An 18,115-nucleotide genomic window follows, 5' to 3' on the forward strand; every position below is an offset into this window, starting at 1 on the left:
TTGCAGAATTACTGCTGGGGACAATGCCTGTGCTGTAGCAGGGTCACAGCAGAAACAAAAAGGATTCTGTTGAAGATGTTGTTGGTTTTCAATTTGAAAACAGTTCTGGTGTCAACTGCTATGCTAATGTAGTGGTTAATGTTTTGTTTTCTCTAGAAAATGTAAAAGAGGGGGAGGCAGTCCAAAGTTCCGTTAAAAGGGCAAAGGAAAGGATCGGTGGTTTGAACTATCAGTCAAAAAGGGGAGGGGGTGCAACAATTTTTCCTACCGGGTCACACTGTGCTTTCACCGGAACTGAGGTCTGCAGGATTCTAGTAATTCAAAGTGAGGCTGGCGCCAGCATGGGAGCGCCGACGTCCCGCGGATACAGTTTCGTCACTCCACGGGCGATCATGGCAGTCATTCCCCATCGGGGGTGTCTGCGGGGGTCGGAGACTCCCGCGGCTCCTGTAGAATCTTCAAGGTCGTGGAGGACTACGGTGGTGGAGTCAACCAGTGACCGGGCCATTTCTTTATGCTGGGCCCGCTCTTGCCAGGTCGACCGCCATTTTGAGAGTTCGGTAGCTACTGGCGATCGCGGGGTCAAATGAGCGGACGGGCTCCACCCTGCCGGGCGAGACGTTGCAGCATCGCCACAGTGGAAGAACCCTTTTCCGGGCGCTTGGAGCGCTGAGGGTGCAGGTGGGAAGCCTCCACTGGGGAGGCGGGAGAGGCCTGTTCGCATCGTCTCTCCCTCCCAGTGAACCCCACGGCGTCTCGCTTGAGATTTGTTATGGCCGGACCAGGCGATGAGGACGAGGGGGGGGGGGGTCGGAGGCATGTGCAAGACATCCCCCCCCAGTGTTGTCGCAGCCATTATTCAAGAGAGAAGAAGTGTCCCGTCCGTCTTCGGGCCGGGCTTCCGGTGGATGTCGGCCGGACGCACCTGGCTCTGGCCCCATGAACGGGTTTCTTGGTTTATCGGCTGCAGCCGGATCCCGTCGGCCTCGGCCCCCCGACCGTTGGTGGCCGGACCGGAAGAGCATGTGGCGGGACTACCTGCAACTCTCAAGGGCCACCGCGGCCGGACTGGGAGAGAGAGGGGAGGGTCGAGGAGACATTCCCCCCCCTGCAACTCTTCAGCGTTGTAAAGGCAATCCCCTGGCCGGGTCCCGCTGGCCTCAGCCTCTCCTCCGGCTACACCCTACGTTAGGATCTCCTGGCCGAGGCGTGGCAGCAGGACCCGCCTTATATGGGCTGCTCCCGGCTGGGCGTAGCCGCAACCCTGCCCCACCTTGGAAGTTTCCAGAGTGGGGGCGGATGTTCTACTGACTTGCATTTTCCCTAGTCTATCGATTTTTTTGGCGTGGCAGGCGGTGGGACAGCGAGGGGTGATTTGGTTTCTCTTACTGTTTTTCTGGTCTCTCACCACTGGCATATTTCTAACGTTTTCTTGTTTCTAGGACATTAATAGGTTTTATCATTACGTTATGTTATCGTTTCTTTGTTCGTTGTTTAATAAAAGTTCATGTTCATCAGTGGCCTACTGATTTTCGTTTTCCTATTCTTTTCTTTCCAGGTTGTTTCATGCTAAAGTTTCTGTTAACAGGATACAGTGATCACTTTGTTATTATTGCATATGTCCTTTTCACTAGGGGTGCTCTCTGGTCGGGCCAGATGACGTATCTCTAGTAAATGGTCCGGGTGAAACAGGTGCATCAATCAGTGGGGAGTAGATAGGCATGACAGATTACAACGGGGGAGAAAGGTCCGCATTACGTACCCTTTCACTATTTGCAAAGATTTTCCTACGTATATTTGCAAACAGGGAATACCTCCAAAAAGAACCAATTCCCAAACAGTCAATGTTTGGGGAAACAATCAATCATTGAGGAACGAAATAGGCACGACGTGTTAAAGGTTTGCGTTACCTAGCCTTCACTGTCTGCAAAGGGAGAGAGAATATTCCTATTCTTCCTCGTTTGCAGGCAGAGAAGATTCTTAAGAGAACCAACTTCGAACAATTCAATGCTCGATTCAAACAATCAAGAAGGGGTACTGTGAACACAAATGAACGCCGCTTATGTACACACACATTGGTATTATCAACAGGTTGTTCCTAATGTTTCTATTTTAGGGAGGTCAAAAAGAGATCCCATTAGTGGCCTACTGATTTTGCTCGATTCCTTTTGTTTTTTTACACGATTTTTCGCTATCTGCAAAGACTAAACAGAGTATTGCGACTCTGTGCTTGTTTGTAAATAGAGAATGAACCAAAGAGAACAATCAATCAAATGGAGAGAGAAGCAGGCACGACGGATTACAACGGGGGCAAAGGCCTGCGTTAACTACCCTTCACTATCTGCAAAGAGAGAGTACTCCTAATAGAAATGAGGGGTGGGGGGCAGCATTCAAAGCAGATCAGTGTGCATAAACACGAAAATGTTTTTACTTACCACGTACTTGACATTCGACAGCTTATGATATTTGCTATTAAAAAACCATTGAAATTCACTGAAAAAACCATAGGTTATAGACCATATATAGTTAGGAATTAGCATTTAAAAAACCTTATTTTACTCACACAAAACCATTGAAATTCCATATATAGTTAGTTGCACTAACTATATATCGCGCACCCGCAATCCACTGCTGATCATGTCACATATTACATCATTCATGACATGGTCAGTGACATCACTGATGACATCACTGATGACATCTCAAATGACATCACTGATGACATCACTGATGACATCTCATTTGACATCATTCTTGTGCTAATACGATAAACCTCTTCAGACTCTAATATAACCTTAGATACACTCAGTGTATACAGACACTCACACACTGCCACTCATCCATGGAGTTACTCACACACCCAGTCAGTCATGCAAAGAAACAATCTCACCTCCATTTCTTCAACTATACAGTTAAACACACCTTACTTATTGAAACATATACTAACACATATTTACTCTCTTATACAATCCCTGATACAAGTTCACAATGATCGATACAACCACTCACTCATTCCGTGGCTCTCATGCACAGTTATTTATATATGCCAACTCTCACATGTACTGTGTTTTACATATGTACTTACTATGACATGTAGCATTGAGATATCCATCCACTCATCAATACACTCATGCACACAGTCAACTGCCCATGTAGCTGTTTCCACATGCACTCTTGAACTCATACACCTAGTGAATAAACTGCTCACACATCTATGCACAGAGTCACACACCTTCCAGCCACCCCCACACAAACTCAATCTCCCATAGAAATACTTGGGCAACCAATTAATAACACATATAGCCTCTCGTATAGCTAATGATCAACACATGCAGCAGTTTACATCACAACAGACATAATGATGCACAAATTAAGACAGTTTAGTCACTAACCCATGCATTCAGTGAGACACATTTAATCACTCACTCATACAGTCAGTCACGCACCTACTAAATCCTTCATCCAGACACTTATACATCCACTCATTCTTCAATATGTAAGACATATTTTAACTTTACAGAAACATACAGTCACTGGATGTTGTCATCAGTGATGTCATCAGTGATGTCATTTGAGATGTCATCAGTGATGTCACTGACCATGTCATGAATGATGTAATATGTGACATGATCAGCAGTGGATTGCGGGTGCGCGATATATAGTTAGTGCAACTAACTATATATGGAATTTCAATGGTTTTGTGTGAGTAAAATAAGGTTTTTTAAATGCTAATTCCTAACTATATATGGTCTATAACCTATGGTTTTTTCAGTGAATATATATATATATATATATATAAGTTGTTGTAAAGACTTCTGTAAAGGCATTGTCGTTGTAAAGGAGTAATTGTAAAGGTAAGTCTTGGTTCAGGCATCGTGGTGAATGCTGTTTCCATGTTTTACTTATTACCAGGGGCGCAGTGCGAGAAGCAGAAACATAAAATGGCATAACTACCATTTTACGTTTCTACTTCTTGCACTGCGAGAAAGCAGCAGTAGGGTTTGGTTGGGGGCGGGCTGGTGGGTGAGTTGAGGAGGAGTGGCTAGCCCAATGATATGGGCGCTGACTGTTTGGTCGGCCCCAGGGCTGACCAAACCAGTCAGGAGCACTCTCCCGTTTTCTCCATGTAGGCTACATGGATAAAACGCCTGTAGGGACGGCGTCCTAGCCAACCATAACACTGCCATTGCAGCGTTGTGATTGGCTTGGGGGAGGAGAGGGAGGCTGTCTGCTTTTGCTTCCTGTGAGCACAGAGAGAGCAGTAGACACGATGCAAGACCGGAGGCGAATGTACGTTTTTAAAAATGTTATTAAATTAACCCCCCTCCCCGCACGACCACCCCGCACCCCTACCGTGGAGTCATGCCGGCCACAACTGCTTATTACTTCTGTCATTTTATAAGCTCTCATTTTTCATTCTGTTCTTGCTTGTTAGTATTGATTTTAAAGCCATGTATGACTCAGGTATTCATTTATATCTTACGGTTTTCTCATACAGCTCATGTGTAAATTTGTCACGTAGAAAACTGTTTATATAAATTTACATCTATGAGAATTCTATGATGCCTTCTATAGTTTGCTTCTGTTCTGTCCTTACTGAACATATAGTATTACGGCCAACACAGCAATTCCTAAATCACTTAAAAAATAAAATATTTCATAATTCAAGGTTCTGAAAGCATGCATTTTATATTCCCACATCCTGATGGAATATACATTTGGAAAGTAAGGCCTTGTAAGGAAACTTTACCCGGTTTCCCGAAAATCCTATGAATTCTAGAAGTCTAAGAACTCGCCCTGGGAGAAGGGACAGCATCTGCAAGAAACAAAGTAAACAACGTACTATAAGCAATTGCGATTTGCACACTGTATGATACAGAGAAAACACAAGCAGGGGTGCATTTAATTTGTATATTCCATCACCATCACCATCACCATCCATCCCCGCTACTGCCCTCAGCCACTGCCCTCAGCCTCGCTGAGCCCGCCCCGACGACCCCGCCCCCCGCTGTAGTTGCGTGCTGTGATTTCTTTTGCTGCATTGTTTATTCATTGTTTGTTCATTTTGCCTCTTACTGTACTGTTCCCATTTTGTTCTGTTTCTTGGCTGTGCCGTTTCCCTCTCTGTGCCCCCTGTCCCCCCCCGCCCCGCTCCCCGCTTCCCGCCGCCGTGCTTGCGGCCACGCCCCCTTTGCCTTCTGTGCCCTCCCTGCTCCCGCCTCCCAGCTGATCCTCCCTCCCTCCCACTTCGCCATAAATGGCGACCGCGCGCTCGCGCAGCGGGCACGCGCAGCGGGCGCGCCGATTGTGCGCCGAAGGCGCGCCAAAGGTAAGCCCGTCTGCGCCCGTCCGCGCCTGGACCGCGCCCAGCGCCCGGACCCCTGGCCCCGGCAGACACCAGCCCATCCGCCGGACCTACACCGCCACCGAACTGAACGCACTCAACACCGGCCGGAACCCTGGATGCTACCGTGCCACCCCGAGACGCACCCACGGGCCCTTCAGCTGCCACTCCTGCAAGTTCTCCTGCATCCGGACCTGCACTGCACCCGCACCCAACAAGCCGAGAACCAGCAGCAACCACCTCAAGTGTATCCTGCTCAACACCCGCTCCGTCCACAGACACGCCGTCCAACTCTGGTCTGAGGGACCGCGGCAATCAGACCGGAGGAGGCATCGCCATCGTCCACAGAAACACCATCCGCATCACGACCTACACCGACGACCCCCTCAAAGCCGCCGAACACCTGCACTTCCAGATCAAAACCGACCCCAAGACCACCCTCAGAGGCACCCTCATCTACAGACCTCCGGGACCACGCACACAATTCAGCGAAGATATCGCCGACTTCATCAGCCCGCACGCCCTCCCCTCCGCTGACTACATCCTCCTCGGGGACCTCAACTTCCACCTGGAGAACAACAACGACCGCAACACCACCACCCTGCTGGACAACCTCGCCAACCTCGGTCTCAAGCAGCTAGTGACCACCCCCACCCACTACGCCGGACACACACTCGACCTCATCTTCTCCTCCAGCAAGGACATCGCCTTCAGCCACGCCACCGGACTCCACTGGACGGACCACAGCTGCGTCCACTTCAGCTTCAGAAAGAACACGATCCACCACCACCAGCAACAGGTTGCATGCAGAAGCTGGAACAAGATCACAGCCGACCAGATCGCCGCATCCCTGAGCCAGGACCCCCCCGCCAGCTCAGCGGACCCCAACCAGGCCGCCAACAACCTCACGAAGTGGATCAGCCGCTGCGCCGATGACCTCGCCCCTCTGAGGACCCCGCCCAGCAGACCCGGCAGTAAGAAAGCACCATGGTTCACAGACGAACTCAAGAGCTCCAAGAAGATCTGCCGAGCCCTCGAGAGAACCTGGCTTAGAGACCCAACACCACACAACATGACCACCCTCAAGACCGCCACTCGAAAACACCACCACCTGATCCACGCCACCAAGAAAACCGCATTCAAGGAACGTCTGGACAACAACGCACACAACAGCAAGGAACTCTTCAACATCGTCAAAGAGCTCTCCAACCCCAGCGCTGGAAACAATGACATCACCCCATCGCAAGACCTCTGCAACTCCCTCGCCTCATACTTCCACAACAAGATCGCAGACATACACAACAGCTTCAGCACACAGCCAACGCACCCCACGACCGCTCCGCCACCCCCCACCACCACCCTCCGCGCCTGGACCCCGATCAACACCGAAGAAACCCAACGCACGATGAACTCCATCCACTCCGGATCTCCAACCGACCCCTGCCCCCACCACGTCTTCAACAAGGCCGACGCCGTCATCCCACCCCACCTGCGGGACATCATCAACACCTCCTTCGAAACTGCTACCTTCCCGGAGAGCTGGAAGCACGCCGAACTCAGCGCTCTACTGAAGAAACCATCAGCGGACCCCACCGACCTCAAAAACTACCGCCCCATCTCGCTCCTCCAGTTTCCGGCCAAATTCATCGAGAAGACCGTCAACAAGCAGCTGGCCGCCTTCCTCGAGACTAACGGATCCCTCGACCTCTCGCAGTCTGGCTTCCGGGCCAACCACAGCACCGAGACCGCCCTCATCGCAGCCACCGATGACATCCGAGCCCTGCTCGACAACGGGGAGACTGCGGCCCTCATCCTCCTGGACCTCTCCGCAGCATTCGACACTGTCTGCCACCGCACCCTAGGGCAGCGCCTCAGCAACGTTGGAATCCAAGAGAAGGCTCTAGAATGGATCACCTCCTTCCTCGCCGGAAGGACACAGAGAGTCCGCCTCCCCCCGTTCAGATCAGAGGCCACCGAAGTCATCTGCGGAGTACCACAAGGATCATCGCTCAGCCCCACCCTCTTCAATGTCTACATGAGCCCCCTCGCGGCCATCGCACGTCAACACAACCTCAACATCATCTCTTACGCCGACGACACCCAGCTGATCCTCTCCCTCACCAATGACCCCACCACCGCCAGAGCCAACCTACACGAAGGGATGACAGACGTAGCCAAGTGGATGATGAACAGCCGCCTGAAACTGAATTCAGACAAGACGGAAGTCCTGATCCTGGGCTCATCACCCTCCGCCTGGGACGACTCCTGGTGGCCCCCCGCCCTGGGTAGCACACCCATACCAACAGACCACGCACGCAACCTGGGCTTCATCCTGGACTCCTCCCTCTCCATGACCAGACAAGTCAACGCCGTCTCCTCATCGTGCTTCAACATCCTGCGCACGCTACGTAAGATCTTCCGGTGGATCCCCACCGAGACCAGGAAGACGGTCACCCAGGCCCTCGTCACCAGCCGACTGGACTACGGCAACTCCCTCTACGCCGGAACCACTGCCAAACTCCAGAAGAGACTCCAGCGGATCCAGAACGCCTCAGCAAGACTCATCCTCGACATCCCCCGACACAGCCACATCTCCGGACACCTGAGAGACCTGCACTGGCTCCCGGTCAACAAGAGAATCACGTTTCGACTCCTCACCCACGCACACAAAGCCTTACACAACCAAGGCCCAGGATACCTCAACAACCGCCTCAACTTCTACACCCCCACACGCCAGCTCCGTTCGACCAACCACGCTCTCGCCGCCGTCCCCCGCATCCGAAGAGCCACCACAGGAGGAAGGTCCTTCTCCTACCTAGCCACCAAGACGTGGAACTCCCTCCCGACCCACCTCCGCCGAACTCAAGACCACCTCGCCTTCAGGAAGCAGCTCAAGACCTGGCTGTTCGAGCAGTAGTGGACCCCCCCTCCCCAAGCGCCTTGAGACCCTCCGGGTGAGTAGCGCGCTATATAAATGCTTTGATTGATTGACTGATTGAGTGTTGCTCCCTTGGAAGTTGCTGCTGTACTAGCTTAAGACTGTGGTACGCCTATGAAGAGCCGATTGTCTATCGTGATGAACAAGCTGCAGAAGTCCGTTTCATTTCCAAAATAAATCCTTTCAAAAATGTTATGACTGTGGGCACAGAGCTGGGTTGGAGAAAAAGGAGCCAGAAAACTGCGATTTTTTTGTAGCTACTATAATTGTTGAAGGACCACAATTGTTGCTCCTCTAATTATATGCGCGTACCCTCCAACAAACACTCTCAATACCAGAGCTTACATTTAAAAGAATAAGTGTCAGTGCCCAAAGCTCTGCTCAGATGCCCACAACAGGAAATATTTTTCTTGGCACGCTGAATGCCACGGCAGGGGAGACTTGAATCCACCTCATGACTCTAACATACACTCTGCACCCCTTTATCTGACTCTTGCAGGTTCCTGCTTTCTCCCTTTGTGACTGTTTTCTCTTCATTTCCCTTCCTCTGTCTTGCCACTTAATGTGTTTTCCCCACTCTTGCTAAATGTCTGATGTAGAAAAATAAGTTCTGATCACCAACAATGTGTGCCAGTGGGCACCATCGGCAACCACCAGCTCAAATTAGGCACTATTCAATACCCTTCTTCACATAAAATATTGGACACCCACGCTTTTCTTAGTGATTCATCAATTTTAGAAAAGAATTCACTTCATGTAAACAAGATTAGTTCACTGATTTCTTTTGCTGGCTCTTTATAGTATAATGATAATAATAATATACACACAACATCTGGAAAACGTTTTAGTGGAGGTTAACTTGCTCTTCATGTGACTTTTGTCTCCTGCTCATCTTCTTAGTTTATGCTCCAAGATTCTTTCCTCCAACCCCTCCTGCAGCAGAAATGTTGCCCTGTGTTTAGCTGTGGAGATGAGCAAATCAAGAACACCCGCAGAACTTCTGCAAAAGTGCTTGGAGGGGGAACTGCTCATTTTTAAACACTTCCGCTTCGAACACTTTCACAGCACTCAACAAGTTTGTGACAATCAGCATTCTGAACTGCTGCTTCTCCCATCACCCCAAGGGGTAGGTAATAAGTTTGAAATGGCCAGAGGTGTTAGGTCTACATGGCGTGTCTCTGAAGCAAGGCTGTTCACCTCGCTTGTGTTGGAGTACAATTCTGTTAAATATCACAGATCCTTTGTTTTGCTAATATATGTAACTGACTTTATTGGGGTGTTGAGCCTCAGCTAAAATCGTCACTTTGTTAAGTAAGGGGAAGCCGGTGATATAAACATAAAAAAATAAGAGTATTTGGCTTCCCTTCACTTAACTTTGTATTTGTTTTCAGAAAGTCTTTTGGCTCAATTTGATTAAACATTTCATACTTTACCATTTGGTGTAAAGCGAGAGAAAGAAATATATCAGTATTGTGGCTGAATTGTACAACGTTAAAACAGGAAACCTGAGATCAATCCAGGCTTCCTTGGAATGAAGTAACATTTTCTGTGCATGCAGATGATATTTTATTGCATGCATCTAAAATGCATTATGAATTACTAGACTTTCCAGAGAGTTAGAGGAGTTTCTTTTAAGGTTTCTGGTTTCTGACATTGATAAGTCAGAGGTTCTAAAATGTTTTTTCCAAGATCAGTCTAATGAATTTGGATTGATATGGAATAGTGTTAAAATAAAATGTTTAGGAAAATGGCACTCTAGCTCTATCAATAACATACAAAAATATATAATTTAGCTGAAAGTAAATGTAAAGGTATGCTTTGACACAGAAATGGGCTCCTTTATTTTCTGTCTTGGTGGGGTTGATTGGACACAATTAAAATTATGATTTTTCCAATTATTAACTTTTCTTTATCAATGTCGCCTATGTATTTAAGGATTTTTAGAACAACAGATTGCCTACTATCCAAATTCTTATTGTATGGGAGAGGGAAAGAATTTCATGGGATAAACGTAGAAAATCAAAATACAATACAGGAGTACATTTTCCTGAATTCAGTATAATTTTATCTATGGTTTAAAAAAGATTTGAAAATCCATGTCAAATAACAATGAAATTAGATATAATATTTGGCAAAAACTAGAACACCTATGTTAACATCCCTTTCCCTGAAAAGAAATTGGCATGACAGAAATTTGTACGACGTCTCCAACCATTAGCCACTCATGACTTTTAGTAGAAACACTTACTATGAATTGTTTTTCAGATACAGACATTTTTTAAATCCCTTTTATGTTATAACAATATAAATAAAGTAAATAGATTAGATACTGGAAGGACTGGATATCCATTGGAAAATGTTCGGTTTCTTAGGTTATCCAGAATAGTAGAGTACTTTCATTTCAGGAATTAGATGAGTTTTATAGACTCCCAGCCTTTTGGCCCTTATAGTCCTTACCCAAAACCTAACCATTATTGCACCCTTAAACATCACCATTTAACTTACAATGACTTTAACTGAGGTGTAAACCTTACGCTAATGGCCAACCTATTACTAGTCATTGTTCAATTAATGACCTTAATCCAAACTATAACGCTTTACCCAATCGTAAACAATACATAAAAAGAACTAACAACTATAAAAATTACCTCACTACTACACAATTTACTGACTAAGCTGAATGTTTCTTTGTAATGAATATTCCTTGTGCAATGGTGGTCTGATGGATTTGTTATAGTAACATAATCCCCTTTTCAGAAGTTTTTTTCTTGGGAAACAGAGCAAGAGTGAACGTCAGCAATAGTTACTCATTGCTTACTAATGCTAAGCCTTAGTTCATTTATCCAATTATCTGTATCCTTCCTTGTTTCACTCTTGGGGTTCATCTGAAAAACTTACCAAATTGAAGGCTCCTATGCCGAGTTTCACACCCCCTTCAAACTGGTTGTATGTTTCACTATTCTTTTTGTTAGCCGGCATCAACAGCAGCATCTGCTGACATTCCCTTTCAAAGGCAAAGAGGGAAAGTAACATGTCAATGACAAAACAAACAATGAGCAACGATGTATTCAATGAAAACATCGATGTCCAGAAAGTGTATTTGAATAAAAATATATGTTACAAGCTGTAGACACATACTTGTACATTTGGTAACTTGTCCTGATTTTGAGCCCACCTTTGATAAAGTTGATCATATTTTCATCCTGGAAGAAACCCAATCCATTGTCTTAATTTGATAAAACAAGTAAGCATAATTTTATATTTTCATAAGAATCTAGAACTGTAATAGGTTGTATTTTACGGTCATTCATGAACTCTATAGTAAGAACCATACAACATGATTGAACTAAAAACAGTGGCAATTGATGTCAAGGGCTGTTTAAAGCAAAAGCAAACTACTTACCTGAGCTTTAACAGTTAATGCCATGCCACACATTTAGGGGCACATTACGATGGAGGATTTTCCGCATCCTCTGGGCCGGCGGAAGTCACCGCCGGCCCGGAGGATGCGGAAAATCCTCTGCGGACCCACCAAAGACCCACCGCCACATTAGGATGGCTGATGGGTCCTGGTTTCTGTCCGCCGCTTTTCCGCCGCGGTTGGCTTACAACCGCGGTGGAAAAGGCCTAATATGGTGGCGGTGTCTCTCAGACACCGCCAGACATATTAGGATGGCTATGCAAACATGCTTTTCCGCGGCAGATTCTCCGCCGAGGAAAAGCATGTGGATCTTCACCTCGGGAGCCCGTAGCGGGCCCCCTGGGTGAAGGGGGGGTGGGGGGTGCACATGGGGGGTACCTATGGTACCCCCCTGCCTTTGTGTGCCCGCCGCAATGTAAAAAATACAGGATGTGACTGCCAGGGTGGCGGTCACATCCTAATTGCCATGGAGGGACCGCCGCTGCCCATGTGGACGGTCCCTCTTACGCAGGGGTGGCGGACGGACGCAAGTCCGTCCGCCATCATAATAGGGCCCTTAGTGCATTCCAGTGAGGGAATAAATTGTATTAAACTACTGAACTGGTACATAGAGAGTCAGAACACCACAAGTTTGACTGAGTATATTGTTCCAGAACTGCAGTCTGATAAAGACCTTTCACATATCTCAGGTACATGGAATGAGAGCCTTCAGGCCCGATTGGGAAAGTGCATACTACTCCCTAGGTTTATTTTTGTGAATTATCTGTACTCTTCTTATTTCAAAAAGTGGATGATGAAAGGCAACAAGAAAGATGACCAAAATATATCACACAGGTGTTATCCTGTGTTTTTTGTAAAGCCCTCCATCGGCCTTGAGCAAGGTAAGGGAAAATAGGGCAATGTGGGGGGGGGGGGTGTATGGCATTTTTGCCCCTCTGTGAGGAGGGAGGGGGCATTAATCCGCCCCCATTTCCATCCACTCACCCTTGGACAAGACGAGGATGTTTTATTATTAATTCATTATATAGACATTTAGGTGTTGGTCACTATCTTCAGGTTCTCAGAATTCAGTGCACGGAAATAAGAGAGGTTATAGTCTGTGCTGTTGCTAAATATCTCCAATGGAGCTGGGCCAGAAGACCCCAGATCATTGCCACCTCTGATATGGCACAGGGAAACAGTGAGCCCTAGGCCTGTCTTTATGCTTCTTATTATCTAATAAATGCTGCTTTTCTCATTCTTTGGGCTATTCTGAATATGAACTGTGGGGTGTACCTACTGGATAAAGTGTTTTTATCTGTCTTGTTTCCCTGTCATCGTGCTTTAATCATAATATTTGGTATTATTTTTAAAAAAGTAAAAAATTGTGAATTTTACATTAATCTGTATGCTCTTGTGGCAGTTTACATATTTATTCTCTATGTTATGCATTGTCTTTTTTGTGATTTTATGTTTGAAAAAACGAATAAAGCTGCTGATGGTTATGGTTTTATTATAAATCCCTCCCTGCCTTTTGCCAATGCAAGAAGGTGGGGAACACACAACATGGTTGCTAATGCTGCTCCAATGAAGTATTGAAATGTCCTGATGTCCTTGGACAAAACAGTAGGCCATGGATGTTATGACCCTCCGGCCTTAGGAAAGGGTGAGAGTGGAATCAATTAACGCTCCGTTGCTCTTGAACCAGACCGGAGGTCTTCTGGATAGCCCACCTGGTTGTTCCAGACCAGGTGGCGCCAAGACTAGTGGTCTTTCGCATCTCTCCGTTGCCAACCTGCTCAATTAAAAAAAGACATCATTGGCAATCCTGCCATGCTTTTCTTCAATTTTTCTTTTCATTTGTTTCCCTCCAAGTGTTTCGAGAACTTATGATGGAACAGCTGCCATGCCAGGAATATTGAGTGACCATTCATTTTTCAGTTCCAAAGTTGACAGCACAAACAATTCACATGAAAGCATTTACTGCCTTGCACAAACTGGTTTCTAGCAACACTTCTAACCCACTCCCCTTATTAAAACTTTTGAACCGTTTGACTACTCTGAACTAAATTAACAGAAGATTTGTCAAACAAATTCTGCAAATAACAAATGATTTTATAAAGGACCTCTGTCTGAAATAGGTCTTCATAGCCTCCAACACTTTATGCCGAGACCTGAGCTGCTTAGATAAATATATCCTGAAAGGGCTTGTGCTTTTAAGCAATCCTATTTGCTTAACCTCCTATTCACTTTTAAAAAAGATATTTGTCTCTAGACATGGAGATCAAGACTTATGGTGCAGCAGTTGTATACTAAGACCCTTTACAAAAACGTAACTGGTGGCTACTTTAAATGATAACATGGAATTATTCACTAGCTCCATCACAAAAGTTCTGACCTAGACATTTCTTAAGTATAGGAGGATCTTCAACAAAGCACCAACATTTTCCATTAAATAAGTAGGCACATTGCCCGAAGAGCCACTTTGAAGTGCCATTGTTTTATGAGGCTTCATAGGTCCCCAAAGGTACAGAAAATACAATACTTTAAAAAACAGTTTTGCACAGGTGAAGTGTTGATTGATACTACCCGATAAAGCAGTTCACCTTCAAAATAATGTTGAACAGTTATTAGAGATTGATAGACCTGCCATCCTTGGCGTGGTTTTCCTGTGCCCTTTTGCCTTCAGACCTCTTGCTTTTTCTGACTTTCTTTTGCTGGCCTTTGGACTCAGCACATGTGTCCACTGCTAACCAGAGCTAAAGTGATTGTGCTCTTTTCCTGAAACATAAATATATATAAGTCCCTGGTAAAGTGCAATACATGTGCCCAGGGCCTGTAAATTAAATGCTACAGTGGGCCTGCAGTGCTGATTGTGCCACCCACTTACGTATTCCCTTAAACATGTCTCAGGCCTGCCACTGCAGAGCCTGTGTGTGCAGTTTTAAACTACCATTTCAAACAAAGTAAACCTTTTGTCAGGCCCAAACTTCCCTTTGTAATACATTTAAGTCACCCCTAAGGTAAGCCTTGGAGAGCCCCAAGGGCAGGGTGGCGTGTATTTAAAATGTTGGACATGTACTTTTTATGTTTTACTTGTCCTGATAGTGAAAAACTCCTACGTTTGTTTTTCACTACTGCAAGGAAAATCCCTCCCATAGGATAATATTTGAGTTGCCTTATTACATTTTATAAGTGTAATTTCCAAATGGGAAGATATAACCAGCTCATGTTTGGTGTCACTGGTATCCTCTTTTAAAATCCTAACCTATGGTGAAGTCGGATTTTAAATTACAATTCTGAAAATGCCGCTTTTAGAAAGTTAGCATTGTGTTGCCTTGGCAGTTTGGTGCTTGCAACCATAACCTTCGCACTAGCTCCCACCTCCCACCCTTGTAACATCCACAATACTGCATTCCCCTTCTGCCAATCCAATAACCAATATACACTTCTTTCTTGTTGTGGTCATTTATTGGCCGCAGTTTTTATTTTGGAATACAGTTACAATATACATAACTTCTGCATTTTGTTGGTTTCTCTGTCTCTCTTTCTTTTGGTAGGTTGGATTTTTGGGCTCCACCTCTGTGGAGGAGGGGGGTAGCTTCTGTCCATGGAGTTAGGCCATGACTTGCTACCTTTCTGGTTCTGGTTGTGCCCTGCCATCCGGCGGGGCTGGGCTGCGAGCGCCAACTCCGTTTTCGCTACCCCTCTTTTTCGGTAAGCCGCCTCACCCAGCCGTGAGGCATCTGAAGGTGGTGGTCTTACCCTCTGGCCAGCTCTCCCAGCCGTGAGGCATCCCAAGGTGAGTGGCCCCCATCCTGGCACACCGCCCTCCGGTGTGCCTTGTTACTCAGTCCCCTTGCGCTGCTCCCCCTGCTCCGACCGTGTACATGGAGCTCACCTGGGGGAGCAGCCTTATATCCCCCCCTTTCCTTTGTTTCCATGGAGGGCCTGCCCGCTGGCTAGGCCCCTACTGGTTAGTTTGTAACCAGCTCCCCCTCCCCATTGGCCAGGACGGTCCAGGTGGGGGTGGCTACTTTCGTGCCTTTGCCTGCCAGCATGCCAAATTGTGGCGCACTGGCTTGCTCCTGGGGGGGGGGGGGGAGGAGAGGGGCACGGCGACCGTTATGGCACCGGCTCTCGAGCCCCCCCTTCGCGGGGGCAGCCTCTGCGAGTCTCTGCTAATATAACTGGATGTAGTTGGCAGTTGGGCTTTGTGTATTTCTCCTAGACAGCCACACGCAATGGAAGCTTAAGTGTGACAGAAGGGGCCATAACTGTCAGGAAGGAAGAGGAAGGGCTTGGGCCCAGCCTCACTTACACCTGAATACACCTGTCCCAACACAAAGGGCTGCAGATCCCCTGCAGTTGGTCTGGAGCCAGGGCAGGGAAGCCAGGGAATCTATGCACTTAAAAGGCCTGCCTTTAGAAGGTTCCCCCTACTTCAAAGGGCCAACTGTGTCAGACACCACCACTTCAGTACACTTCTGGACCTGGGGATACTCTGCCAAGAAGAAGGACTGCTATACTGCTGAAGGACTACCTCTCTGCTGGACTTCTGCTTTGCTGTGCTGATCTGCTGCCTGCTGCCCCCTTGCCTGGGTCAGAAGGACTGGACCTGCATCTCTTGAACCCAGAGTGACTACAGGGCTAGTTAGCTGGCCTCCTCATTTGAAGCCTCAGGGACATAACACGCTTCCAACATCCTTGCCTCGGCATCTGGACTTTGCCACCTGCCAAGTGGTGCCACCCCAGTCCTAGACCCTTGGAAGTGGGCCTAAGGTGCCTGCCAATAGAAGTGCCACGACTTCTGTATTGAGCAGGGCATCTCCGATAAGAACAGACGCATCTCCTTGGTGGATTGACGCATCCCCGGGCAGAACCGACACATTGCCGCTGCTGACTGGATTGGACCCATCGCAAAGACCTGCATCGTCCCCCGCAGTTCTTGGAATGGACACATCACTCCAGCAGTGCAGTGCGGCATGGCATGGCGCTACCACAGTCCAGCTCTGTGCATCTCTCATTGCGCCAGCATCGATGACAGACGCTGGATTGGACCTTCGCAGCTTCTCCGAACAGACACATCACCAGCCGTTCACAGCATCCCTGACGCCGGACTTCACATCACAAGCCCCGTTGATATGACCATTGACTACGACGCAACAGGACCTTGCTCCACAGCCACACCGCATCTCAGAACAGACGCAGTGCTTCATCTGCACGGCGCATTTCGACCTGGATCCGCGCAATGCTCCGTAACCCACATTTAAGTTACTCTGTTCAGCTGGCCTAACTGGGTAATATTTGGGACCTGCACTAAAGAAATAGAGAAAGGTTTCTTCTGTATATATACATATATCCCTCAAAGGACTACCTCCATTTGTGGTCTTTGGCTCAAGCGCAGAGAAAACCACACATGTTCCACCACATGATTGGAAGAATGAGGAAAAGTTGTTAAGCTGCCATTCATTGTGGTGGTGTATTAGTTGTGGATATATATATATATATATATATATATATATATATATATATATATATATATATATATATATATATATATATATATATATATATATATATATATATATATATATATATAGAGAGAGAGAGAGAGAGAGAGAGAGAGAGAGAGAGTAGTAATGCGATTGAGTATTTTGTTGATTTTTTGTTAACACCATGACGTTTTGTATATCAATTGTAACATGTTCAAAAATATTTTTTGTTAATACATATGTTTTCCCCAGGTATAAGTACCATGAGTACAGGTATTGTAGCTTATATATTATAGAATAATGAACTAAGTTTTGAGATAAATAAACTAACAATAGCTGTGATTAATTGATGTTCTCACTGTGTAAAAAGCATTAATTGACCATTTATCCCCACACTACACCATTTTTATCTTTGTATTTTGAGTGTGTTCCTGTAGACCGCCCACACTCCATCAAGGTCGGCCTGAACTTGAAAGTTTGTCATGGTCCTGCGAGACCAGATATCCCATGTAGCGCTTTGTACTTTTTGGTGCTATTTTCACTGCAAACTTTAGATTCAATATATCTAGTTTGACTAATTGGTCTTATTTTATTTATTAGAAACAACTCTATTTTTTACAATGTGTTGTGGGCTCCTTTTGTGGGGTGTTTCCACTGTTTTACTGTTTTGGACAAATACTTTACACATTGCCTCTGAGTTAAGCCTGGCTACTCTGTGTCAAGCTACTAAGGAGGTGAGCACAGGTAAATTTGGGATTTGCTTGTGCCTTATCCTGACAAGCATTCTGGTTGCTGCTCGACAACGTTGTGCACCCCACTCAACCTACAACTCAATTTCTTACAACACTTAATTGCTTGCAGTGGACAGAGACACAAAATGCTTATTTGGTGTCCAGCAATGTCATTAACGGAGATCTTTCCAACTAACGTCTGAAGTG

At 46.6% G+C, this 18,115-nt stretch overlaps 1 protein-coding gene across 4 annotated transcripts in view; it reads right to left on the minus strand.

The window, feature by feature from the left end:
• The window catches only part of TTC39B (tetratricopeptide repeat domain 39B), a 609,447-nt gene that overhangs the window by 72,228 nt on the left and 519,104 nt on the right, over window positions 1–18,115 (minus strand). For all 4 annotated transcript variants that reach the window (XM_078675907.1, XM_078675910.1, XM_078675908.1 and 1 more), the window contains 3 exons: window positions 11,421–11,485; window positions 11,181–11,286; window positions 4,751–4,816 (listed from right to left, as the gene is read on the minus strand). In XM_078675907.1, coding sequence (XP_078532033.1) covers window positions 4,751–4,816; window positions 11,181–11,286; window positions 11,421–11,485 — 237 coding nt within the window. The remainder of the gene's footprint in view (window positions 1–4,750; window positions 4,817–11,180; window positions 11,287–11,420; window positions 11,486–18,115) is intronic.

This window comes from Lissotriton helveticus, chromosome 2_1 (genome assembly GCF_964261635.1).
Source record: "Lissotriton helveticus chromosome 2_1, aLisHel1.1, whole genome shotgun sequence".
Taxonomy (NCBI): Eukaryota; Metazoa; Chordata; class Amphibia; order Caudata; family Salamandridae; genus Lissotriton; species Lissotriton helveticus.